We start from the raw sequence: 27,864 nt of genomic DNA, 5'->3' as shown, positions 1-27,864 counted from the left end.
AGTTAGACCGGAAGCAGAAAGACGCTGATGTAGCTAGGCAGCCGTCTGGATTAGCTGTCCACGTAATTTTGTTGGAAATTCGTCAAATATCACAATGATACGGTTGAAAAATATGCTGTGACGTTGCCAAACTTGAACTGTAAACACGGAGCAGGCAATATTTGCAACTACTATTTTAATAGTTTTGTAATCGGGTTTAGCAAAGCAGTTAGCTAGCTTCCTGGCTGCCGTTAGCCTAGCTCGCTAACCTTTGTCAAATTGTAATGGCAAGTGCTACTAGTAGCGAGGCTATTTCATTCGCTAGCTAACGTGACCTCGTGGTGAACATTTCATTTCAGAGAAAGGACGTGGACGATTTCAGAAATTAATTTCCCGCTACAGCATCTAGCTAGCTGCTTCAACAATTCCTGAAGGATTCAAGATGGAGGAGGTGAGAACCACGACTTTGGTTGCTAGCCAGCTAGTTGCGACCCGTTTCTCCACCCTTTTCCCAAAGTGTGCACTCCCAGATTTAAAACAAGTATCGGATTGGTGTTAGCACAATGGGTAGTGGCTGGATGGAGATAACTAGCGTTAGCTATCAGTAGCGGGGATTGAACTTGTGTAAACCAAGTACACGTCGGCAGAATAGTAGCTAGCCTTTAACATTCTCCACTCTTCTCCCGACATATACTCGGTTTACACACGAACACGACCATTCCCCGCTGCGCTGAGCGATGAGGTATTTTTGAGATCGGTTCGATTCAGAAAAATAAACTCTCTTCTGTTTCGATTATTGGGGTTGAATTCACAGGATACAACTATTAATAAAACTCCCATGATGGTAGTGATGACAGTTACTGCGTTTCACATATTAACCATTAATTTATTTAATTTATTTTATGACTTTCATGTCAAGTCATCTCAGAGCTGCTGCCTGACAATCACTATTTTGTAGTTCTTTAAAGTAAAGAAGGCATATGTTTATGACTGCTGATTTGGGGAAATTGGGAGACCTAGTCAGTTGTATAACTGAATACCTTAACTGAAATGTGTCTTCTACATTTAACCCAACCCCTGAACCAGAGAGGTGCGGAGGGCTGCCTTACTCAACATCCACCTTGTCAGGGGCAGAACGACAGATTTTTACCTTGTCAACTCAGGGATTCGATTCAGCAGCCTTTCGGTTACTGGCCCAAAGCTCTAACCACTAGGCTACCTGCCTCTCCATGCAACCATCAATCACTTAGATCATGTATTTTCAGGTAGAGATACCTCTCAAATCGTGCTGTTGTAGCAGGCATAAAAGAAACACAGACCAGACAAATAGATGCACATTAGATTATGGTCATTGTAGTTAGTTTAGCGCATCAAACGTGGTAATTATGTGGAATATTAGCTTGTTGGAAACTACAACTCCCTACTACATCTCACAGTTCAGGCTGGATCTGGTGTATCTCTAGAGAAACTGCAGTGTGCGCATTGAGCTCACAGAAAGAAATTAAACGTTGGTCAATTAGTTGTTTAAAAAAAATGAAGAATAGCATATATTTTGGTGAATTGCTCAGCACTAGTGGAATGCCTTGTTATTTCTGTTGGTTGGGTCTCCAGATCTCTCCCAGACCTAGCTAGGTTACTCAACTCAACTCCATGGTGAAGGAAGTTTCTGAAGAACAGAGCAGAGACCGGACGTCGTGGAATTCCGTTCCGAAGCCCTGAACCAGATCTAACCGGTCTCTGATTGTGTCGGTTGGGAGAATAGAGATGTCTTATTAAGATCGCAGCGTTGTATCTCTCATTAAGGCGTCTCTGAGCGCACGGGCAGCGCCATTGAGGCCATCTCCATTTTGAATTAGTCAATTTACTACTACTTCTATGAGTTGGTAAACAACCTGAAAGGGTGCATACCGCCACCCGGAGGATGTTATTTAAACAGTTATAAAGCCAAGGTTGGCCTGCAGTTATGGTATGTTTGCTCATGAGTATAATTCATTGGCAGGTCCCTCCTCCCTACCAGGATGGAATTATGTGATCCTTCTGCTCATGAGTATAATTCATTAGCAGGTCCCTCCTGCCTACCTGGATGAAATGATGTTATCCTTTGAAGTCCCACCCAGTTGACTACTTTCAAATGGTAAAATCAATCAAATGTATTTATAAAGTCCCTTTTACATTAACCGATAATGTCACAAAGTGCTGTACAGAAACCCAGCCTAAAACCCCAAACAGCAAGCAATGCAGATGTAGAAGCACAGTGGCTAGGAAAAAAACTCCATAGAACAGCAGGAACCACGGAAGAAGCGTGGAGAGGAGTCATCAGGCCAGGTAGTCCTGAGGCATGGTCCAAGGGCTCAGGTCCTTCGAGAGAATTAGAGGGAGCGTGCTTAAATTCACACAGGACACTGGATAAGACAGGAGAAATACACCAGACTGACCCTAGCCCCCCAACACGTAGACTAATACAGCACAAATACTGGAGGCTGAGACAGGAGGGGTCAGGAGACATTGTGGTCCGACGATACCCCGGACAGGGCCAACCAGGCAGGATATAACCCCACCCACTTTGCCCCCACACCACTAGAGGGATATCTTCAAACCACCAACTTACTACCCTGAGACAAGGCAGAGTATAGCCCACGAAGATCTCCCCATGGGAAACAAACTCGAGGGTGGGCCAACCCGGACAGGAAGATCACGTCAGTGACGCACCCCCTAGGGATGGCATGGAAGAGCGCCAGTGACTCAGCCCCCTTAATAGGGTTAGAGGCAGACAATCCCAGAGGAGAGAGGGGAACCGGCCAGGCAGTGACCGCGGTTCGTTGCTCCAGAGCCTTTCCGTTCACCTTCACACTCCTGGGCCAGACTACACTCAATCATATGACCCACTGAAGAGATGAGTCTTCAGTAAAGACTTAAAGGTCGAGACTGAGTCTGCGTCTCTACATGGGTAGGCAGACCATTCCATAAAAATGGAGCTCTATTGGAGAAAACCCTTCCTCCAGCTGTTTTAGGGACAATAAGAAATATAAATTCTAGGGACAATAATGAGGCCTGCGTCTTGTGACCATAGCGTACGCGTAGATATGTACGGCAGGACCAAATCAGAGAGATAGGTAGGAGCAAGCCCATGTAATGCTTTGTAGGTTAGCAGTAAAACCTTGAAATCAGCCCTTGCCTTGACAGGAAGCCAGTGTAGAGAGGCTAGAACTAGAGTAGTATGATCAAACCTTTGGGTTCTAGTCAAGATTCTAGCATCCGTGTTTAGCACCAACTGAAGTTCATTTCGTGCTTTATCCGGGTAGCCGGAAAGTAGAGCATTGCAGTAGTCTAACCTAGAAATAACAAAATTATGGATTACTTTTCTGCATCATTTTTGGACAGAGAGTTTGATTTTTTCAATGTTACGTAGATGGAAAAAAGCTCTCCTTGAAACAGTCTTGATATGTTCGTCAAAGGAGAGATCAGGGTCCAGAGGAACACCGAGGTCCTTCAGTTTTATTTGACAGATCCAACAGAAGATCTCTTTGTTTCTTGGGATATAGAACAAGCGTCTCTGTTTTGTCCAAGTTTAAAAGTAAACCATTTGCCGCCATCCACTTCCACTTATGTCTGAAACACAGGCTTCCAGGGAGGGTAATTTTGGGGTTTCATCAAAATGTACAGCTGTGTATCTTCCGCAGAGCAGTGAAAGTTAATATTATGTTTCCGAATGACATCACCAAGAGGTCAAATATATAGTGAAAACAAACTAGGCAACTAGTTTCTTATGACAAATGTTTTTTTTGTTTTTAGGGGTGCGACTGCATCTAGGGTATTACGCAAGGTTACATTTAGTTCCTCAGTTGGCTAACTGATTTCTGTACTCTGACGTCTTCGGGTGGTCTGAGAATTTGTAGCACAGCTTTTGATGTTCCTTGGTTGGGGTCTGAGCAGATTATTTGTTGCGATTGCAAACATAACAAAGTGGTGGTCCGATAGTCCAGGATTGTGAGGAAAAACATTAAGATCCACAACATTTATTCCACGGGACAAAACTAGGTCCAGAGTATGACTGTGGCTGTGAGTAGGTCCGGAGACATGTTGGACAAAACCCACTGAGTTGATGATGGCTCCGAAAGCCGTTTGGAGTGGGTCTGTGGACTTTTCCATGTGAATGTTAGTCACCAAAAATTAGAATATTATCTGCCATGACTACAAGGTCCGATAGGAATTCAGGGAACTCAGTGAGGAACGCTGTGTATGGCCCAGGAGGTCTGTAAACAATAGCTATAAAAAAGTGAGAGGAGGCTGCATCAATGTCATGACTAGAAGCTCAAAATAGGAAAACGCAGTAGTTTTTTTTTTGTTAATTTGAAATTTGCTATCGTAAATGTTAGCAACACCTCCGCCTTTGCAGGATGCGCGAGGGATATGGTCACTAGTGTAGCCAGGAGGAGAGGCCTCATTTAACACAGTAAATTCATCAGGCTTAAGCCATGCTTCAGTCAGGCCAATCACATCAAGATTATGATCAGTGATTAGTTAATTGACTATAACTGCCTTGGAAGTGAGGGATCTAACATTAAGTAGTCCTATTTTGAGATGTGAGATATCAGAATATCTTTCAATAATGACAGGAATTGAGGTCTTTATTCCAGTGAGATTGCTAAGGCGAACACCGCCATGTTTAGTTTTGCCCAACCTAGATCGAGGCACAGACACGGTCTCAATGGGGATCTGACTACACTGACTGTGCTAGTGGCAGACTCCATTAAGCTGGCCGTCAAGGCTAACATGGGCATTGTGCATTCGATCAGTTGACTTCACTCTGACTAATGTGTACTTCTCGCCTGTGACGTCATGTGTGTCTCCGGTAGCCATGCATCCTCTTTGCAAGAAATACCTTGCTCTTTCATTGTAAGCTATTTTACTGAATGTGGCTGCTAGACTTAATCACTGTACTTTAATCACTGTACTTTAATCACTGTACTTTAATCACTTTAATCACTGTACTTTAATCACTGTACTTTAATCACTTTAATCACTGTACTTTAATCACTGTACTTTAATCACTTTAATCACTGTACTTTAATCTGTACTTTAATCACTTTACTTTAATCACTGTACTTTAATCACTGTACTTTAATCACTGTACTTTAATCACTTTAATCACTGTACTAATCACTTTAATCACTGTACTTTAATCACTTTAATCACTGTACTTTAATCACTTTAATCACTGTACTTTAATCACTGTACTTTAATCACTGTACTTTAATCACTGTACTTTAATCACTGTACTTTAATGGCTGTATTTGCACTGATCACTCTATTGAAGCAAAAGAATCACTACTACCTTTAATACTTTAATCACTTTAATCAGGGGTGTAATCACATTTTTTATCTGTGTTTTTAATCACTTTAATCTGAAAGTTAATGCTGAACCCTTGGCACATCACTGACAATCACTGATTCAAATGATCAATTCATCACGTTTTGATCATTGAATCACTTTGTAATCACTGTAAAAATCAACCCCTAATCCCTGGTTAAGAACCACTAAACTGGGCCTCCCGGGTGGCACTGTGGTTTAATCACTTTAATCACTGTACTTTAATCACTGGTTAATCACTTTAATCACTGTACTTTAATCACTGCCCAATCACTGTACTTTAATCACTGTACTTTAATCCTTTAATCACTGTACAATCACTGGCTTCAATCACTGCGTTACCACTGTTTATGGAGGGCTTTAATCACTGTACTTTAATCACTTTAATCACTGTACTTTAATCACAGTGAGCACTAACTTTAATCACTTTAGGTCCCTGTACTTTAATCAAATCACTGTAATTTAATCACTTTAATCACTTTACGATAAAACTCAAACTTTCATTAAAACACACATAATCAAGGTACTGAATTATTTAATCACTGTACTAAATCACTGTACTTTAATCACTTTAATCACTTTGTAAAATGCTTTAATCACTTTAATCACTGTACTTTAATACTTTAATCCTGTACTTTAAACTCACAGATTTAATCACTGTACTTTAATCACTTTAATCACTGTACTTTAATCACTTTAATCACTTAATCTTTAATCACTGTACTTTAATCACTGTACTTTAATCACTTTAATCACTTTTTCACTGTACTTTAATCACTGTCACTTTTAATCACTGTATTTAATCACTTTAATCACTGTACTTTAATCACTGCCCTTTAATCACTTTTTTAATCACTGTACTTTAATCCTATATACTTTAATCAAATTAATCACTTTAATCACTTACTAAATCAACTTTAATCACTGTATTAATCACTTTAATTTAATCAAATTAATCACTGTACTGTATTTGATAGCACTGTAAGTTTAATCACTGTACTTTAATCACTGTACTTTAATCTGTACTTTAATCACTGTAATGTACTCAATTTAATCACTGTACTTTAATCACTGTACTTTAATCACTGTATTTAATCACTGTACAGCATTGTAATTTAATCACTGTACTTTAATCACTGTACTTTAATCACATGTACTTTTCTTTTAACAATCACTGTTGACTGGCGGATGTAATATTTAATCACTGTATTTTTTTTAATCACTGTTTTAATCATTTTAATCACTGTACTTTAATGTTATGTACCACAATCACGATTTAATCAGTTTTAGAGACTTCAAGTGTTTTAATACACACACACTTTAATCATGCATATAAATCACATGTTAGTAGCAGGACGCTGAAATGTTGGCACTTTTTAATCAAAAAGCTGCTAAAACTTCAAGACTCTGAGTTTGCGCCACAGGCTCTTAATCACTGTATCAAGGGCGACACTTTTGACAATTGTAATCACCTTTAATCACTGTCACCCGGTTTAGGGAGGGCTTGGTCGGTAAGAATGTCCTTGTCTCAATCAGCAATCACTCCTGGTAACTACCAAAATAAAGTCAGCACTAACAAGGTTAATCAGGTGCACAGTGTTTCCTCCTGACACATTCCTCCAACATTAGGAAACACTTTAATCACGGGTTGGATCGCGCCTTGTTAAGGTGACGGCTTGGTTGGGTTGTAACTACCAAAATAAAGGTACTCTTAAGTTCTGTGAGGAATACAAAGTATCCCGTGGAAAGTTTCAGCATGAGACAAGATGTTGTGCTACTAAATGGGTTAGGTCCAATCAACCCCATAGGGACAAGGTAAAACACCAAAAATACACTGAACCACTAACCCACATAGACCTTAACACATAACTGCCAAAATAAAGGAAACACTTGAATCAATTAGGAATAATTTCTTCTGACAATGTCACCCCCCAATCCATCCACGATGCGCGAGTGGCTACTGAATGAAACGCGTCATTAAGTGCCACGAGGAGGCTGCAGATCGGACAGAACAAAGCAGAGAGGATTGTTTTTAAGGCGGAGATGTGATTCTTCGGGTTGTCATTCATAATGCTCTCGGGTGGTCATCAATCAACAAGATAATTGAGAGACGAGGGGGGGGGAAACATTGCTTATTTTATTTCACAATGTTACACCATTTAAAACGACCCAACTCCATTCACAACAGTATTGAGTTGATAAGAGACAGACATTCAATCAATACCTGGGAGCGATTGTCCACCATCTTATCTTATCCCGGCAGACAGACATTCAATCAATACCTGGCAGCGATTGTCCACCATCTTATCTTATCCCGGCAGACAGACATTCAATCAATACCTGGGAGCGATTGTCCACCATCTTATCTTATCCCGGCAGACAGACATTCAATCAATACCTGGGAGCGATTGTCCACCATCTTATCTTATCCCGGCAGACAGACATTCAATCAATACCTGGGATCGATTGTCCACCATCTTATCTTATCCCGGCAGAAAGGAGAAATGGGGGAAAGACAACATTTACATTTCAGAAATTGAATAATTTATCTGAACAAACCAGAAGCCTTTTTAAATATATACATTCATACAATATTTTAGAACCACTTAAATATAAGATGTGAAGGTTGTGCAGGACTATTATAGATGAAGGAGCCTGTCTGTTCAGAGAGTATTTATCTGGTCAATATGACAGTGTGTTATAGATGAAGGAACCTGTCTGTTCAGAGAGTATTTATCTGGTCAATATGAGAGCGTATTATAGATGAAGGAGCCTGTCTGTTCAGAGAGTATTCATCTGGTCAATATGAGAGTGTATTATAGATGAAGGAGCCTGTCTGTTCAGAGAGTATTCATCTGGTCAATATGACCGTGTGTTATAGATGAAGGAGCCTGTCTGTTCAGAGAGTATTTATCTAGTCAATATGACAGTGTATTATTTCTGCTGTTGGGACTCTGTTCTATATGTGGACATGGGATTGTTTTATACATTATATTAGATGAGGACTAAATGTAACGATGTAAACCACATGGCCGTCTCAGTCACCATGATGTAAACCACATGGCCGTCTCAGTCACCACAATGTAAACCACATGCCGTCTCAGTCACCATGATGTAAACCACGTGCCGTCTCAGTCACCACAATGTAAACCACATGGCCGTCTCAGTCACCACAATGTATGGCCGTCTCAGTCACCACATGTAAACCACATGCCGTCTCAGTCACCATGATGTAAACCACATGCCGCCTGTCACCACGATGTAAACCACATGGCCGTCTCAGTCACCATGATGTAAACCACATGGCCGTCTCAGTCACCACAATGTAAACCACATGGCCGTCTCAGTCACCACGATGTAAACCTCATGCCGTCTCAGTCACCATGATGTAAACCACGTGCCGTCTCAGTCACCACAATGTAAACCACATGGCCGTCTCAGTCACCACAATGTAAACCACATGGCCGTCTCAGTCACCATGATGTAAACCACATGGCCGTCTCAGTCACCACGATGTAAACCACATGCCGTCTCAGTCACCACGATGTAAACCACATGCCGCCTGTCACCACGATGTAAACCACATGGCCGCCTGTCACCACGATGTAAACCACATGGCCGTCTCAGTCACCACGATGTAAACCACATGGCCGTCTCAGTCACCACGATGTAAACCACATGCCGCCTGTCACCACGATGTAAACCACATGACATGGCCGTCTCAGTCACCACGATGTAAACCACATGCCATGGCCGTCTCAGTCACCACGATGTAAACCACATGCCATGGCCGTCTCAGTCACCACGATGTAAACCACATGGCCGTCTCAGTCACCACGATGTAAACCACATGGCCGTCTCAGTCACCACGATGTAAACCACATGCCATGGCCGTCTCAGTCACCACGATGTAAACCACATGGCCGTCTCAGTCACCACGATGTAAATAAACCACATGCCATCTCAGTCACCAGATCTCAACCCAATTGAACTATGGGAGATTCTGGAGCGGGGCCAGAGCCAGCATTTTCTACCACCATCAACAAAATAACGAATGATGTAATTTCTTGTGGAAGAAGGGTGTCGCATCCCTCCGATAGAGTTCCAGACACTTGTACCATCTATGTCAAAGCACATTGAAGCTGTTCTGATGGCTCATGGTGGCCCAGCACCCTATTAAAACACTTCATGTTGGTGTTTTCTCATATATACATTCTCTGTAGTAGCTGTATCTATACTTAGACACCTTATAGTAGCTGTATCTATATTAAGACCTTATATTGGTGTTTCCTTTATTCTGGCAGTTATACTTTTGCCGTAGTAGCTGTATCTATATTAAGACCTTATATTGGTGTTTCCTTTATTCTGGCTGTTATACTTTTGCCGTAGTAGCTTTATCTATATTAAGACGCGAAACATGCACGCAGTTACAAGCCTGCTGGAGTTAGCGGCAGGCGGACGAGCAATATCCACCGTCGTAATACGGATGAAGCTGGCTCGCTTTGTAGCAGCCTGAGTAGATCTAGCTTTGTAGTAGCCTGAGTAGATCTCGCTTTTGTAGCAGCCTGAGTAGATCTAGCTTTGTAGCAGCCTGAGTAGATCTCGCTTTTGTAGCAGCCTGAGTAGATCTCGCTTTTGTAGCAGCCTGAGTAGATCTAGCTTTGTAGCAGCCTGAGTAGATCTAGCTTTGTAGCAGCCTGAGTAGATCTAGCTTTGTAGCAGCCTGAGTAGATCTAGCTTTGTAGCAGCCTGAGTAGATCTAGCTTTGTAGCAGCCTGAGTAGATCTAGCTTTTGTAGCAGCCTGAGTAGATCTAGCTTTGTAGCAGCCTGAGTAGATCTAGCTTTGTAGCAGCCTGAGTAGATCTAGCTTTTGTAGCAGCCTGAGTAGATCTAGCTTTTGTAGCAGCCTGAGTAGATCTAGCTTTTGTAGCAGCCTGAGTAGATCTAGCTTTTGTAGCAGCCTGAGTAGATCTAGCTTTTGTAGCAGCCTGAGTAGATCTAGCTTTTGTAGCAGCCTGAGTAGATCTAGCTTTTGTAGCAGCCTGAGTAGATCTAGCTTTTGTAGCAGCCTGAGTAGATCTAGCTTTTGTAGCAGCCTGAGTAGATCTAGCTTTTGTAGCAGCCTGAGTAAATCTAGCTTTTGTAGCAGCCTGAGTAGATCTAGCTTTTGTAGCAGCCTGAGTAGATCTAGCTTTGTAGCAGCCTGAGTAGATCTAGCTTTTGTAGCAGCCTGAGTAGATCTAGCTTTTGTAGCAGCCTGAGTAGATCTAGCTTTTGTAGCAGCCTGAGTAGATCTAGCTTTTGTAGCAGCCTGAGTAGATCTAGCTTTTTTGTAGCAGCCTGAGTAGATCTAGCTTTTGTAGCAGCCTGAGTAGATCTCGCTTTTGTAGCAGCCTGAGTAGATCTAGCTTTTGTAGCAGCCTGAGTAGATCTAGCTTTTGTAGCAGCCTGAGTAGATCTAGCTTTTGTAGCAGCCTGAGTAGATCTAGCTTTTGTAGCAGCCTGAGTAGATCTCGCTTTGTAGCAGCCTGAGTAGATCTCGCTTTGTAGCAGCCTGAGTAGATCTAGCTTTGTAGCAGCCTGAGTAGATCTCGCTTTTGTAGCAGCCTGAGTAGATCTAGCTTTGTAGCAGCCTGAGTAGATCTCGCTTTGTAGCAGCCTGAGTAGATCTCGCTTTGTAGCAGCCTGAGTAGATCTCGCTTTGTAGCAGCCTGAGTAGATCTAGCTTTGCTTCGTAGTGTAACACTCTGGGAACTTCATTTTATGAGAGGAGTGTGCCGACATGGCAATGCTTTGGAGTCGTATCCGTAGATTGACAGTTGATAATCAGATGACAGGCGTGATCGGGGGGGGGGGAAACGGAAGTGTTTTAATATTGCTAAGTAGATGTTGGCAAAATCTCCCTGCACATTTATCGACCAAAAAAAGTTGCAGATTAGGAGCAGCGTGCGGACTGGTTGTGTGTGTGTCCTTAATAAGTTAGCGTTAATAAGTTAGCGTAACAATTTTCCCTTCCTTCGCTCTGCTTGTTAGATATTATGCACATTGATAGCGTCATAGCAAGTGTTCTTACCTATTGATTTGTCATAGTAGCAGACTAACAGGAGGCAGCAGCAATCTGAATGACAAGACCCAAACATGTCAGGAAAAGACCGGGGGAAATTATGAATGAGAAATACAGCTTCACTTTATCCAATCAGAGCAGCAGGACCAACAGCCCCGCCCTTCTGTTCTCCCAGGTCTATATCTTTATCCAATCAGAGCAGCAGGACCAACAGCCCCGCCCTTCTGTTCTCCCAGGTCTATTTCTTTATCCAATCAGAGCTGCCCTTCTGTTCTCCCAGGTCTATATCTTTATCCAATCAGAGCAGCAGGACCAACAGCCCCGCCCTTCTGTTCTCCCAGGTCTATATCTTTATCCAATCAGAGCAGCAGGACCAACAGCCCCGCCCTTCTGTTCTCCCAGGTCTATTTCTTTATCCAATCAGAGCCGCTCTTCTGTTCTCCCAGGTCTATATCTTTATCCAATCAGAGCAGCAGGACCAACAGCCCGCCCTTCTGTTCTCCCAGGTCTATATCTTTATCCAATCAGAGCAGCAGTACCAACAGCCCGCCCTTCTGTTCTCCCAGGTCTATTTCTTTATCCAATCAGAGCCGCCCTTCTGTTCTCCCAGGTCTATTTCTTTATCCAATCAGAGCAGCAGGACCAACAGCCTGCCCTTCTGTTCTCCCAGGTCTATTTCTTTATCCAATCAGAGCCGCCCTTCTGTTCTCCCAGGTCTATATCTTTATCCAATCAGAGCAGCAGGACCAACAGCCCCGCCCTTCTGTTCTCCCAGGTCTATATCTTTATCCAATCAGAGCAGCAGGACCAACAGCCCCGCCCTTCTGTTCTCCCAGGTCTATATCTTTATCCAATCAGAGCAGCAGGACCAACAGCCCGGCCCTTCTGTTCTCCCAGGTCTATTTCTTTATCCAATCAGAGCCGCTCTTCTGTTCTCCCAGGTCTATATCTTTATCCAATCAGAGCAGCAGGACCAACAGCCCGCCCTTCTGTTCTCCCAGGTCTATTTCTTTATCCAATCAGAGCAGCAGGACCAACAGCCCGCCCTTCTGTTCTCCCAGGTCTATTTCTTTATCCATTCAGAGCAGCAGGACCAACAGTCCGCCCTTCTGTTCTCCCAGGTCTATTTCTTTATCCAATCAGAGCAGCAGGACCAACAGCCCACCCTTCTGTTCTTCCAGGTCTATTTCTTTATCCAATCAGAGCCGCCCTTCTGTTCTCCCAGGTCTATTTCTTTATCCAATCAGAGCAGCAGGACCAACAGCCCGCCCTTCTGTTCTCCCAGGTCTATTTCTTTATCCATTCAGAGCAGCAGAACCAACAGCCCCGCCCTTCTGTTCTCCCAGGTCTATTTCTTTATCCAATCAGAGCAGCAGGACCAACAGCCCACCCTTCTGTTCTCCCAGGTCTATTTCTTTATCCAATCAGAGCAGCAGGACCAACAGCCCACCCTTCTGTTCTCCCAGGTCTATTTCTTTATCCAATCAGAGCCGCCCTTCTGTTCTCCCAGGTCTATTTCTTTATCCAATCAGAGCAGCAGGACCAACAGCCCGCCCTTCTGTTCTCCCAGGTCTATTTCTTTATCCAATCAGAGCAGCAGGACCAACAGCCCGCCCTTCATTTCTCCCAGGTCTATTTCTTTATCCAATCAGAGCAGCAGGACCAACAGCCCGCCCTTCATTTCTCCCAGGTCTATTTCTTTATCCAATCAGAGCAGCAGGACCAACAGCCCACCCTTCTGTTCTCCCAGGTCTATTTCTATGGGCACAAGCACTGTTCATGACACAAACTGTTTTGGCAGGTTTGAAACTTATTCCCTGCAATTCTACACATTTTGTCATGGGCTGCAGAGAAAATGTAGCAATTTTTGAAGCACGTTTTCTTGCAATTCTATACATTTTGCCAATGTATGTTTCTTGATGTGATATCTGAGTGACTCAAACATTAAACAAAATCTATGTGCTAAAAGAAGAACAAGCTAAAAAAACGTTAGTTAATCTGGACATTTCAGACCAGTTATAAATATCTCTCTAAGATCTGTAATGACTAACATGACAACAGGAACTGATGAATAAAAAAATATACTTTAATTTAACCTTTTATTTGACTAGGCAAGTCAGTTAAGAACAAATTCCTATTTACAATGACGGCCTAGAAACTCATGATGAACTACCCAAATTCTACATTTCACCTTGTGCGTTTTTACTGTTACAACTTAAATAAATCAACCGTTTCGGAACCACTGATTTAGATCCCGTAGTATCTCGTACCTGACTAATTGACATGAAAGCTAATGACAACAACAAAAAATAATCAAGTCATTGCCCATATCGTTACGATTTTCGTTTTGCGTGGCTTCTTGGCCACACCCCTGTCTTACGAGTGTTTTTAATGATGCATGGAACGAACTTGCATTTCCCCTCAACACCATGCAGAGAGGATCCTCGCTAAGTGAGGCGTGTGTTGATAATGATAGGATGGAAAGAAAGGCAGCGCTGCTCTCGGATCAGCTTTTTCCACATTCAAATCTTAATTTATAATTAGAATTACTCCACAATACTGACGACAGATCAGTTCCTAGAGAGGTATGATCACCTATAGGCCTTGTCTGCAAAAACGAGGCGGCTTATAAATGCGCCAGGATGCTTCGATTCGGCTGGCGCCTAGCTCGGCTCGGCTAACCAAACAACTCGCATACTCCCTTTAAAAGACCTGACCTTGGAAAACGAGAAAAAAGCGGCAATAGTACTGTTTGTCCATTTTGAGACGCCGTAGCCAATATACAGTTGGACGCAAAATAGTCCAAATCAACTTCAGCGATGACTCAAGAATAAACGTCATAAATTGACGTTTTTTGCTGAGATCTTAGTCGTGCAAAACTAAGATGTTTGGTGTACTTCCGGTTATATTAAAATGAAATCTTCTCCGAAATATCTCCCTTTTTTTTATTTTTTAAACAAGCCATAGAAAGTTAGTAGCAATTTCAATTTAATCCACCAGAAATAACACAACAAATAATATGGTTCAACTGAAATATACTAATTCGTTAAATAAAATATATATATTTTTTTGAAAAGGTATAATCTTTGTAAATGATGTACATGGGACTGGTGGAGTTATGTCACACATGCAGTTAGAGATGAAACGGTATGAAGATTTCATATCAGGGTTACCAGGATTATCAGGGTTATCAGTGTTGTCAGGGTTATCAGTGTTGTCAGGGTTATCAGTGTTGTCAGGGTTATCAGTGTTGTCAGGGTTATCAGTGTTGTCAGGATTATCAGTGTTGTCAGGATTATCAGTGTTGTCAGTGTTGTCAGGATTATCAGTGTTGTCAGGGTTATCAGTGTTGTCAGGATTATCAGTGTTGTCAGTGTTGTCAGGATTATCAGTGTTTTCAGTGTTGTCAGTGTTGTCAGGATTATCAGTGTTATCAGTGTTGTCAGGATTATCGGTGTTATCGGTGTTGTCAGGATTATCAGTGTTATCAGTGCTGTCAGGATTATCAGTGTTATCAGTGTTGTCAGGATTATCAGTGTTGTCAGGATTATCAGTGTTGTCAGGATTATCAGTGTTGTCAGTGTTATCAGTGTTGTCAGGATTATCAGTGTTGTCAGTGTTATCAGTGTTGTCAGGATTATCAGTGTTATCAGTGTTGTCAGGATTATCAGTGTTATCAGTGTTGTCAGGATTATCAGTGTTATCAGTGTTGTCAGGATTATCAGTGTTATCAGTGTTGTCAGTGTTGTCAGTGTTGTCAGTGTTGTCAGGATTATCAGTGTTGTCAGTGTTATCAGTGTTGTCAGGATTATCAGTGTTGTCAGGATTATCAGTGTTGTCAGGATTATCAGTGTTGTCAGGATTATCAGTGTTGTCAGGATTATCAGTGTTGTCAGGGTTATCAGTGTTGTCAGGATTATCAGTGTTGTCAGGGTTATCAGTGTTATCAGTGTTGTCAGGATAGTCAGTATTATCAGTGTCAGTAAATCATTTCACCAAGTTTTATACTGAAAACCAACAAACAACATATACAATTAGCAGCACTATGCACTTTTTGTGTGCATAAACATTTAAAACAATACCATTAACACTAAAGATGGCACCATGTGGCCATGAAAAGTTAGTTTCCCTCTTGCAGATTTAAATGAACACAACCATTGGTTAAAGACAATTGTGGAAAATGAAGTATACCAGTTAAACCTCTCTAGGGGGTGTGGGACGCTCCCGTCCCACCTGGCCAACATCCAGTGAAATTGCAGAGCGCCAAATTCAAAAACAGAAATACTCGTTATAAAAATTCATGAAACATACAGTTATATACATCGGTGTTATACATCGGTTTAAAGATGGACTTCTTGTTCATTTAAAAAAAGTGCTTTAAATACAATTGGATTTGATTCTGTATTCTAGGACTTTGGTGGGCCGTCACCATCCTGCTCAACTGAACCCCAACCAACGCTGTCACTAGGTCCTGACGGTAACCACGGTGACCGGGACTACACACCACAGGGGCAGGAGATTGGTTACCCTGGAGGCCTTGACAGCTTCAGTGAAATACCTAGATTTAACATCGTAGTCAAAGAGGAGGAGGAAGATTTAGAGGAGTGGAGTTTTAATTATACAGGTAAGTAGCCGACTGAATGTTAACTAGAAATAAAATGGTTCTCTCAAGTGGACAGTTCAATTTGATGAGTCTTTAAAGATGGAATCCTCAATAGGGGAAACAGAGCCACTCTTTGCCCCAGACAGACTCTTTGTTATGTTTTATGTTTTGTAGATGAAACGGATGTCAGCAGCGGGGTATTTTTTGTTGTTGCAGAATCTGCTGTTCTGTCACCCATGCAATGTCTGAGGGGGAAAGAACAGTGTTGGTTGTAATGATGTCTGAGGGGGGAAAGAACAGTGTTGGTTGTAATGATGTCTGAGGAGGAAAAGAACAGTGTTGGTTGTAATGATGTCTGAGGGGGGAAAGAACAGTGTTGGTTGTAATGATGTCTGTCTGAGGGGGGGGGAAAGAACAGTGTTGGTTGTAATGATGTCTGAGGGGGAACAGTGTTGGTTGTAAAGAACAGTGTTGGATGTCTGTAATGATGTCTGAGGGGGAAAGAACAGTGGTGGTTGTAATGATGTCTGAGGGGGAAAGAACAGTGTTGGTTGTAATGATGTCTGAGGGGGAAAGAACAGTGTTGGTTGTAATGATGTCTGAGGGGGAAAGAAAGAACAGTGTTGGTTGTAATGATGTAATGATGTCTGTCTGAGGGGGAAAGAACAGTGTTGGTTGTAATGATGTCTGAGGGGGAAAGAACAGTGTTGGTTGTAATGATGTCTGTCTGAGGGGGAAAGAACAGTGTTGGTTGTAATGATGTCTGAGGGGGAAAGAACAGTGTTGGTTGTAATGATGTCTGTCTGAGGAGGGAAAGAACAGTGTTGGTTGTAATGATGTCTGTCTGAGGGGGGAAAGAACAGTGTTGGTTGTAATGATGTCTGTCTGAGGGGGGAAAGAACAGTGTTGGTTGTAATGATGTCTGTCTGAGGGGGAAAGAACAGTGTTGGTTGTAATGATGTCTGAGGAGGGAAAGAACAGTGTTGGTTGTAATGATGTCTGAGGGGGAAAGAACAGTGTTGGTTGTAATGATGTCTGAGGGGGAAAGAACAGTGTTGGTTGTAATGATGTCTGAGGGGGGAAAGAACAGTGTTGGTTGTAATGATGTCTGACCACTGGGGGAAAGAACAGTGTTGGTTGTAAATGATGTCTGAGGGGGAAAGAACAGTGTTGGTTGTAATGATGTCTTGAGGGGAAAGAACAGTGTTGGTTGTAATGATGTCTGTCTGAGGGAAAGAACAGTGTTGGTTGTAATGATGTCCTCCTGCCCAAAGTCCAGTGTTGGTTGTAATGATGTCCCCTAAAGAACAGTGTTGGTTGTAATGATGTCTGAGGGGGAAAGAACAGTGTTGGTTGTAATGATGTCTGTCTGACCCAAGAACAGTGTTGGTTGTAATGATGTCTGTCTGAGGGGGGAAAGAACAGTGTTGGTTGTAATGATGTCTGAGGGGGAAAGAACAGTGTTGGTTGTAATGATGTCTTGTAAACTGTCCCTGTTGGTTGTACCCATGTCCCTACCCAACAGTGTTGGTTGTAATGATGTCTGAGGGGGAAAGAACAGTGTTGGTTATAATGATGTCTGAGGGGGAAAGAACAGTGTTGGTTGTTTACAGTAACGTCTTTAGTTTCACCATTAAAGATTCCAGCTTTATTGTCCCATGCAATTAATTAGCCTGGTCCCGGACCTGCTTTCCTTGTTGCCGGGGCGATTTTAATTCCACGTGATGCAAACTTTCATTGACACGTCTCCTTCACCACTGGGGGGGGGAATAAAGTCAGACACATCCAACTTTCTTTTTTTTAAGTCCCTAAAATAAATGTTTGCCTATTTTAAATGGTTTTGATGGTTATTTATTGTCTTGAGACAGAAGACAGATTTATTGTTATTTTATTTCTGTCACAGCCTCCTACCCACAGCCTCCTGCCCACTGTCCCCTACCCACTGTCCCCTACCCACTGTCCCCTACCCACAGCCTCCTGCCCACAGTCCCCTACCCACAGTCCCCTACCCACAGTCCCCTACCCACAGTCCCCTACCCACAGTCCCCTACCCACAGTCCCCTACCCACAGTCCCCTACCCACAGTCTCCTACCCACAGCCTCCTGCCCACAGTCCCCTACCCACTGTCCCCTACCCACTGTACCCTACCCACTGTCCCCTACCCACAGCCTCCTGCCCACTGTCCCCTACCCACTGTCCCCCTACCCACAGTCCCCTACCCACAGTCCCCTACCCACAGTCCCCTACCCACTGTCTCCTACCCACAGTCCCCTACGCACAGTCCCCTACCCACTGTCCCCTACCCACTGTCCCCTACCCACAGTCCCCTACCCACTGTCCCCTACCCACAGCCTCCTGCCCACAGTCCCCTACCCACTGTCCCCTACCCACTGTACCCTACCCACTGTCCCCTACCCACAGCCTCCTGCCCACTGTCCCCTACCCACAGTCCCCTACCCACAGTCCTCTACCCACAGTCCCCTACCCACAGTCCCCTACCCACAGTCCCTACCCACAGTCCCCTACCCACAGTCCCCTACCCACAGTCCCCTACCCACTGTCCCCTACCCACAGTCCCCTACCCACAGTCCCCTACCCACAGTCCCCTACCCACTGTCCCCCTACCCACTGTCCCCTACCCACAGTCCCCTACCCACTGTCCCCTACCCACAGTCCCCTACCCACTGTCCCCTACCCACTGTCCCTACCCACAGTCCCCTACCCACAGATGGACAATACTTTAAATCCCACAGACGATACTTTAATGCCCCTCGAGGAGATTATTTATTAGTTTAATACATGAACCTAGAGCGCTACAGTAGATTATGATACCTAGTTCCTGTATAGTGCCAGTTCAAAAGTAGTGTGCTATATAGGAAATAGGGTAGCATCTGGGACGCACCATAACTTGTTTTATCCTTACTGTTGTAACAGGAGAGAGTCCAAACCACAGCTCTAGTGATGAGGCATCAGCAGAACGACGCCAGGAGAATCGCACAGCTAAGAAGACGTTTTACCGCTGCCCGGAGTGTGGGAAAGAGTTTCCTCACCCATCTAAACTACAGAGACATCTTAGAACGCACACAGGAGAGAAACCATATCCTTGCTCTGTGTGCAGAAAGAGATTCAGTGATACAGGGACCCTCAAAACACATGAGAGGTTGCACACAGGAGAGAAACCGTACATCTGCCCGGAAAAGAACTGTTGGAAGAGGTTTGTCAGCCAAGGAGAGTTAAAACTGCACCATCGGACACACACCGGAGAGAAACCTTGCCACTGCTCTGTGTGTGGGAAGAGTTTCTCACGTATGTGGCACTTGAAGGTCCACATGATGACGCACGCCGGAGAGAAGCAGAGACTCAGCATGAAAAAACCTTTCCCATGCTCTGAGTGTGAGAGGGGCTGCAACTCTGCAGCAGAGCTCAAGATGCACCAGAGGATGCACACTGGGGAGAGACCTTACCAGTGTTCCACCTGCAAAAAGACCTTTGTTTTCCCAAGCTCTCTAACAAGACATGAACAATCCCATATAAGCGAAGCGAATAGTACCGCCAAGCCGTACAGCTGCTCAGAATGTGGGAAGGAATTCACTCAGCCATGGACCTTAAAGATACACATGCGCCAGCACACCGGAGAGAAACCGTACCACTGCTCTCAATGCGAGAAGAGGTTCTCGTCGTCGTCACTCCTTAAAAGACACCAGAGGGTTCACACCGGAGAGAAACCATTCCAGTGCTCCGACTGCGGGAAGAGTTTCTCCTCGTCAGCGAATAGAACCAGTCACCGTCGTCGGATCCATGAAGGTATACCGGGTGGGTCACAGCGGCAGGAGGCCACCTCTGTGGATGGTACCAGTAAGGTAGGTTTATATGGTGTATCCAGTGCAATTTTGTATTTATTTTGTATTCATTTTCTTTATTATTTATTTTCTTATCTATTTTCTTTCTTAAGTTAATTTTTTTTTAAATCTGTGTTGGTGGATTCCAGATTTCCTGTTTATTTCTTTCTGATTCCAGGAATGTTCCAACCTGTATTTCTGGAAAACCTGGGAATTTTTTTAAAAAGTTACTGGAATTTTGTACCCTTAAACCAGTCATTAAGGCCCTTAACACAATATAACTAAGATTAATGCTGCTGTTGACATATTATATACTGGATGAGTTGTCTGATTATTAACCCTAGGCTTATGTTGACCAAAACAACCAGGTTGAACCCACAGTTGTAGAGGAGTCTGGTCTCACTCTAGTACTAGATGTCAAAGTAAAAGAAGAGGAGGAAGATCCTGCTTTTGGTGAGTTCAAAGATTAATTTATTAAGGTATGGGTTAGCCTACACATTCACGTTTACTTTATTTTAGGAAATTTAAATAAATTGTGTATTTCCAATTACCCAAATTAAGAAACATCTATATTATTGACTGTCTCAAATCTTAACATATTTAAGGTGCTTACTTATCCATACGACCTCTTTACCACAGCAGAGAGACCTGACCATTGCTCTGAGAGTGAGGAGAGTCCCTCTACATTAGGAGGACCTGACCAACACCAGGAGAACAACAAAGCTCTGGGCCCTCACATCTGCTCAACGTGTGGAAAAGAACTATCCAGCTCCTACAAACTAATGCTACACCAGAGAACACACACAGGAGAGAAGCCTTACGAGTGTATGGTGTGTGGGAAGGGCTTCTCCCAAGCCGCAAACCTCAAGACGCACCAGAAAGTGCACAGTGGAGAGAAGCCATACCCCTGCTCTGACTGCGGGAGCAGGTTTACGCACATGGGAGACTTGAAGAGACACCAGTTGTTGCACTCGGGTGAGAAACCTTATAGCTGCCCCGAGTGCGGGAAGAGTTTTCTCAGTTGGCGCACCTGAAATCTCACCAACAGACACACACAGGGGAGAAACCTTTCCTCTGTGCTCATTGTGAAAAGACTTTCTCCACTGCTGCCAAGCTGAAGAACCACGAGAGAGTGCACACTGGCGAGAGACCTTACTGCTGCTCCTACTGCCCCAAGCGCTTTGCTCTATCTGGGACACTGGTGAAGCATGAACGACTCCACACGGAGAAACGCCGTACCAATGTGGAGAATGCGGTAAGGGATTTGCTCAACTGGTGTCCTTGAAAATACATGCCCAATCACACACTGGAGTCAACTTCTACAAATGTTTCCATTGTGACCAGAGCTTCTCCACTTCAACCAAGCTGAAGGAACATCAGAGAATCCACACTGGGAGAACCTCTACCAATGCACCGAATGTGGGAAGAGTTTCACTATCGAGTCAAAACTGCTGAAACACCAGAGAGTTCACACTGGAGAGAAACCGTACCAGTGCTCCGGGTGTGGAATGAGGTTCTCGCTCTCTGAGAACCTACTGAGACACCAGCGTAACTCTTCAGGGATCTGTGGTGCTGTGAGCCTTAACCAGGCTACTGGGAGTGGGATTCTACTTCTACAAGATGCTGCTGTCTTCCCGAATATACTGGTCAAGGTCGGTGGAAATTATTATCCTATCAACCCAACTTTTGTCCAAGTTGCTGTGGTCCTCTCAATAAAGCTCAACTTTTGTCCTTCATATAGGGCCAATCTTTCACCTTTAATTCTAAAGGCCCATATCCCAGACACAGATTAAGACTAGCCATGGACTAAGCATTAGCCTAGTCGTTAGAGCAATGGGCCAGTAACCAAAAGGTTGCTGGATCAAATCCCAGAGTTTACAAGGTAAAAATCTGTTGTTCTGCCCCTGAACAAGGCAGTTAACCCACTGTTCCCCGATAGGCTGTCATCTTAAGTAAGAATATGTTCTTAACCTCTTGCGACGAGCAATCCCGGATCCGGGATCGTAATCATAGCCTCAAACGAATTAGCATAACGCAGCGGACATAAATACCCCTAGTAACTTTTCCTATTCATGAAAATCGCAAATTAAATGAAATAAATATATTCAAACACAAGCTTAGCCTTTTGTTAACAACACTGTCATCTCAGATTTTCAAAATATGCGTTACAGCCAACGCTAGACAAGCATTTGTGTAAGTTTATCATGGCATAATGCTATACTAGGCTCTGCTGGCAGCAGGCAACATTTTCACGAAAATAAGAAAAGCAACCAAATTAAATCATTTACCTTTGAAGAACTTCGGATGCTTTCACTCAGGAGACTCCCAGTTAGCAAATGTTCCTTTTTTCCAAAAATATTATTTTTGTAGGCGAAATAGCTCCCGTTTGTTCATCATGCTTGGCTGAGAAATCGACCGGAAAATGCTACCACTACAACGCCAAACTTTTTTCAAAATTAACTCCATAATATCGACAGAAACACGGCAAACGTTGTTTAGGATCCATCCTGAAGGTGTTTTTAACATATCTATTCGATAATATATCCGTCAAGGCAATTGGTTTCTCATAAGAAGCGATTGGTGGAAAAATGGCTACCTCAGTATTTTACGCAAGATTTTCTGCGGGGAGACACCATGTGACCACTTGCTATATATGGTCCCTTACGGCTATTCTTCAATGGAAATGCGGTAAAAGACGTCACAATGGAAAACGTAAGCTCATTCGTAGCTCATTCACAGCCATATAAGGAGTCATTGGCATGAGGCGGTTTTAAAAAATGCGGCACTTGGATTTTTATCTGGGTTTCGCCTGTAACATCAGTTCTGTGGCACTCACAGACAATATCTTTGCAGTTTTGGAAACGTCAGTGTTTTCTTTCCAAAGCTTCAATTATATGCATAGTCAAGCATCTTTTCATGATAAAATATCTTGTTTAAAACGGGAACGTTTTTCATCCAAAATTTTGAATAGCGCCCCCTAATGCATAACTGGTTTTTAACTGACTTGCCTAGTTAAATAAAGATAAAATAAAAAATGTACAAAAATTATCCATTGGGAGACTCTCCATTGAGCATGCATTTTAGTCAGGACTGTGGTGCAGCAGGGCCAAGCCTCGATACCAGCTGAGCGTGGTTCCCTTAACAAGGGTGAGGCAGCCCTCTAATGGACTCCCTATAGACTTCAAGGTCTGCAGCTCTCACTATGGGGAAAGAGCGTTCTGAAGAGCACATGTCACTTGAGGTTTGGCTAGTCCTGTCCTGCAGCGTTTGGCTAGTCCTGTCCTGCACCGTTTGGCTAGTCCTGTCCTGCACCGTTTGGCTAGTCCTGTCCTGCACCGTTTGGCTAGTCCTGTCCTGCAGCGACCCTGTAGAGCTCTGGAAGATCCAAGATGAGCCTTTTATCTTAATAGAAGACCGTCTGTTTGCATCAAGATGAGCCTGTCACCTGTCACCTGTCTGACTTTGTCACGCTGTCTCCAGTCACGCTGTCTCCTGTCTCCTGTCACCTTTGAGTCTCGTTGACTCTGCCCCCTAGACAGTGTGAAACCACCTGCGCTGTCACGAGAACACAGAAGTTTAATCTGTATCCTGGGAAAGTGACTCCAACGTCTCTTCATTCAGGTGGCCAGGGCCTAAAATTAACATCCGCCATCTGCCGGTTTTGTTTCTTAACTGGAGAATGAATCGCACAAAGTCCAAGAACTGCGACTCCTATAGCCTATCCCACCTCGTGTTGCAACGCTGCCTGGATGGGGGGTTGTGCGCACGTCAAGAGCTGAGTTAAAATATTCATTTTTAGAAGCGCAGGGCACAGGTATAAAAGTTTGTCTAATTTACTTAAAGAAAAGTCGACTGAAGTGTCACTTTGTGTTTCTTTTCGATCTACGTGGTTTTGTTCACAAGCTAGGTTGGTTTTTCAATGTTTGAGCTTCAACACGCTAGGGAAGAGAACGTAGCACTTCTACTCGTCAGACTCAATCTCACAAGCACAAACATGACTCCCGAGTCCCGTTCCCACGGTAACCCACCGCCCTTAAAACTTCTTATGGCTGGGCATTTCAACTCATCCCCTATTGAAGATACAGTGGGATATTGGTCTTCTTGCAATTCCTAAGGCTTCCACTCGATGTCAACAGTCTTTAGAACCTTGTTTGATGCTTCTACTGTGAAGGGGGGCGAATGAGAGGTGATTGGTTTGCTGAATTTGAATTATGAGATTTCTTTTTACTAGTAACACATGTATTGTTTTTTGAAACATTACAAAGCATCTGTTTTTTTGTGTTTTGTTGGTGTCATTTAAGCAGGATATTAATAGTTTAGCTGGTAAGACATTTTAGTGGCTGGTGGACCAAAAATAACATGTTACGGCCATTTGAACCATTTTGCTTGTTATTCTCCATCCTAAATAAACGTTTATTTTCTCACCAGGCTGGGCACAAACCCACAGAGTCTCTGCCTTCTGACCAGAGCCAGAGTGAAGCCTCCACTCAAACTGCTGGGGTGACTGTTGACGTGAAAGAGGAGGAGAAAACACTTGGACTGAAGATTAAAACTGAAGAACTGGAGGAGGAGGAGGAGGAAGAAGAAGAGGAGGAGGAAGAGGAGGAGGAAGTTGTTGGGCTGATTAATTCTGATGGAGAAGAAATGGACTGGGATCCTTCTCTTCTTGGTATGTTGAGATGAGTTTGTGAGTCAGGTAAACTTTCCCAAAATGCCCAGGTTTTTCAGAAATCCTGTTTGGAAGATTCCCGGAATCAGGAGGGAATAAACAGGAAATCCGCAATATTCCTGCCAGGATTTCAGTAAAACCTGGGGATTTTCTCTTGACTTGCCTGCTGCTTTGTTTAACCTGTTCCAATTTTTTTCACACAGGATATAATCCCAGTCAGAGTTCTGACATTGAAGAGAGTCCCTCTACATCAGGAGAACCTGAACATCACCAGGAGAATCACAACGCTAAGAGCTCTCACTGCTGTTCAGTGTGTGGAAAAGACTGCCAAAAATTATCGGCGCTACAAAAACACATGAGAATTCACACAGGAGAGAAGCCTTACCCCTGTACTTTGTGTGGAAACCAATTCCGTGAGAAGGGACACCTGAAAGCACATCTGAAAACTCACACTGGAGAGAAACCTTACCACTGCCCCACCTGTGGGATGAAGTTCGCCCATTTGGGAGCCATGAAAATACACCTGCTGACACACACTGGAGAGAAACCTTACCCCTGTTCTGTGTGTGGGAAGAGTTTTACCCAGTCATCGCGTTTGAAGCAGCATTTCCGGACGCACACAGGAGAGAAACCTTACTCCTGCTCTGTATGCAGGAAGAGTTTTGCAAGACCAGCAGACCTTAAAGTCCACCACAGAGATCACACAGGGGAGAAACCTTACAGCTGCACTGAATGTGGCCAGAGCTTTACCAGTTCCCACAACCTATGGAAACATCAGAAGAGCCATCTACCACCTGGACTACCACAACCTGTTGAGTTTGACGACCACAACCAAACACCAGAGATGAATGCTGAAAACGAAGGACTGAAGGAGGAAGATGAGGAGGAGGAGGAATTTGGTGTTCTGATCAATTCTGATGGAGAAGAAGTTGGATTGGACTTGGATCCTCCTCGTCTCAATCCTCCTCTGAGTTCTGAGGAAGAGGAGAGTCCGTCAACATCAGGAGAAACTGAACAACACCAGGTGAACCACAATACAGCTCTGAGGTACAGCTGCTCTGTGTGTGGGAAGCAGTTCAACCACAAAGGACATCTGCGAAGACACGAGAGTGTACATTCAGTTGAAAAACCTTATGGTTGCTCAGACTGCGACAAGATGTTCGGTTCCACCATAGCTCTGAATAGACACAAGAAGTTACACAGAGAAGAGAAACCTCACATTTGCACAGTGTGTGGGAAAGGTTTTGTTCAACTGTCACGTTTGAAGGAACACTACCCGACGCACTCTGGAGAGAAACCGCACTGCTGCTCTGTGTGTGGGAAGCGCTTCACTACTGCGTCGTACCTCAAAACGCACAGCAAAGTCCACCTGGGGGAGAGTCCTTATACCTGTAACATATGTAGGAGAGATTGCCAGAAGTTGTCCGCATTCAAGTTACACATGAGGATCCACACAGGAGAGAAGCCCTTCAGTTGCTCTGTGTGCGAGAAGCAGTTCACTCAGAAAAGACATCTGCAAGACCACCAGAAAGTACACACTGGAGAGAAACCGTACCCCTGCCCCCACTGTGACAAGCGGTTCAGCTTCTCCTCCGCCTTGAAAAGACACCAGCAGTTACACACAGGAGAAAAACCCCACTGCTGCTTTGTGTGTGGGAATAGTTTCTCTCAAGCAGGGCGCCTGAAAGAACACCTACAGACGCACTCGGGAGAGAGACCTTTCTCCTGCTCTGTCTGCGAGAAAACCTTCAGAAAAGCTTCTGAACTCACGATACACAACAGATCGCATACAGGAGAGAGACCGTACAGCTGTGCTGAATGTGGTAAGACATTCACCAGTTCTATGAAGCTGGGACGACACAAGAAGATCCATCAGAACACAAAAACTGAAGAGGTTCTGACGAAAGATGTGAAGAGTATTCCATGAGTATTGATGATGATGAAGAAGAGGAGGAGCCTCTACAGTTAGTGGATGCTAGTAGGGTGAAGAGGAGGAGCCTCTACAGTTAGTGGATGCTAGTAGGGTGAAGAGGAGGAGCCTCTACAGTTAGTGGATGCTAGTAGGGTGAAGAGGAGGAGCCTCTACAGTTAGTGGATGCTAGTAGGGTGAAGAGGAGGAGCCTCTACAGTTAGTGGATGCTAGTAGGGTGAAGAGGAAGAGGAGGAGCCTCTACAGTTAGTGGATGCTAGTAGGGTGAAGAGGAAGAGAGCCTCTACAGTCAGTGGATGCTAGTAGGGTGAAGAGGAAGAGGAGGAGCCTCTATAGTTAGTGGATGCTAGTAGGGTGGATAATCGTGATGATTGAATGAGTGCCACTTGATGACCGTTGGTCTCCTAACGAGGTGCCGGTTTAGACTGAGAATGATGAACAATGATGACCTCATAATGTAAAAATATATATATCTGCACACTGATGCATGTTTCCAAGGATTGTATTTTTATTTTAAGTGAGCAATGTTTTTGTGAAAGGTTAATGGTTTCAAGATTAAGCCAATTTGTATCAAATACATTTAAACTATAAAAAAGAGAAAAGCATGAAAAGGTGCATAAAGACAGCAGACGGAACAGTATAAAGCAGATAAACAACATTACTATCACACATCAGTCAATCCAACGTGAGAAATGACATGGGCAAACAAGTCGGTGGTATCTATCAACATTTTAATAAAGCGATCATTGTTCTTTCTATTTTATTATGGTTTAATTCATGTGATTAATATGCTAATTATGCAACAATCCAAATATTAGGTTTGTAGTCCATAGAGTAGCTCTTCTTCCCTGTTCTTAACACTTTACAATAACTTGTCTTTTAATATCAATGTTCATAATCTTAGCAAACGATGTTAGTTGTTTTAGAAAGTAGGATATTGCTGAAAGAAGCGTGTGTGTGTGTGTGTGTGTGTGTGTGTGTGTGTGTGTGTGTGTGTGTGTGTGTGTGGACAATCATTTCAGAATGAGGTGTTTGTGGAATATTGATATGGATGTGATGTCATAATCATGTTACGTGATGTCATAATCGTGTTACGTGAACAATGGAAATAAAAGTATAGATGGTGAATGTGCTAGTCCTTTCATTGTCTGGAGTCGGGACATGTTGTTGTTGATGACATTTACACTACGGCATGCCACTATTACGACACCTCTTCAACATATGTGGTTTCTGGTTTTAGTGGAGAGGATCTAGCCTGGAACAACCATCCAGAGGTCTCGTGAGCTTGCGTTCCGATTCGCTACAGCGGTAATCAGTTTGTAATGCCAGATGCAGGTGGCGTCGTCCTGCTTCATGCTCCCGGGGTCCCTGTCCCCATCTTTTTTGAACGGGCTTTGACAATTCTAT

At 43.6% G+C, this 27,864-nt stretch overlaps 1 protein-coding gene across 1 annotated transcript; it reads left to right on the top strand.

The window, feature by feature from the left end:
- On the top strand, nt 1-27,444 carry LOC112263292 (zinc finger protein 721). Its single transcript, XM_042316474.1, is given in 10 exon segments — nt 1-430; nt 15,826-16,039; nt 18,954-19,879; nt 20,203-20,311; nt 20,498-20,866; nt 20,869-21,081; nt 21,084-21,257; nt 21,260-21,510; nt 24,287-24,527; nt 24,731-27,444. Coding segments are annotated over 10 exon segments (4,230 nt in total). The 5' UTR covers nt 1-421; the 3' UTR covers nt 26,455-27,444.
- Nucleotides 27,445-27,864: the final 420 nt, after the last annotated feature.

This window comes from Oncorhynchus tshawytscha, unplaced genomic scaffold, assembly GCF_018296145.1.
Source record: "Oncorhynchus tshawytscha isolate Ot180627B unplaced genomic scaffold, Otsh_v2.0 Un_contig_3519_pilon_pilon, whole genome shotgun sequence".
Lineage (NCBI taxonomy): Eukaryota > Metazoa > Chordata > Actinopteri > Salmoniformes > Salmonidae > Oncorhynchus > Oncorhynchus tshawytscha.
Note: the sequence above shows the minus strand (reverse complement) of the source record. Positions and strands in the feature narration are given on the sequence as shown.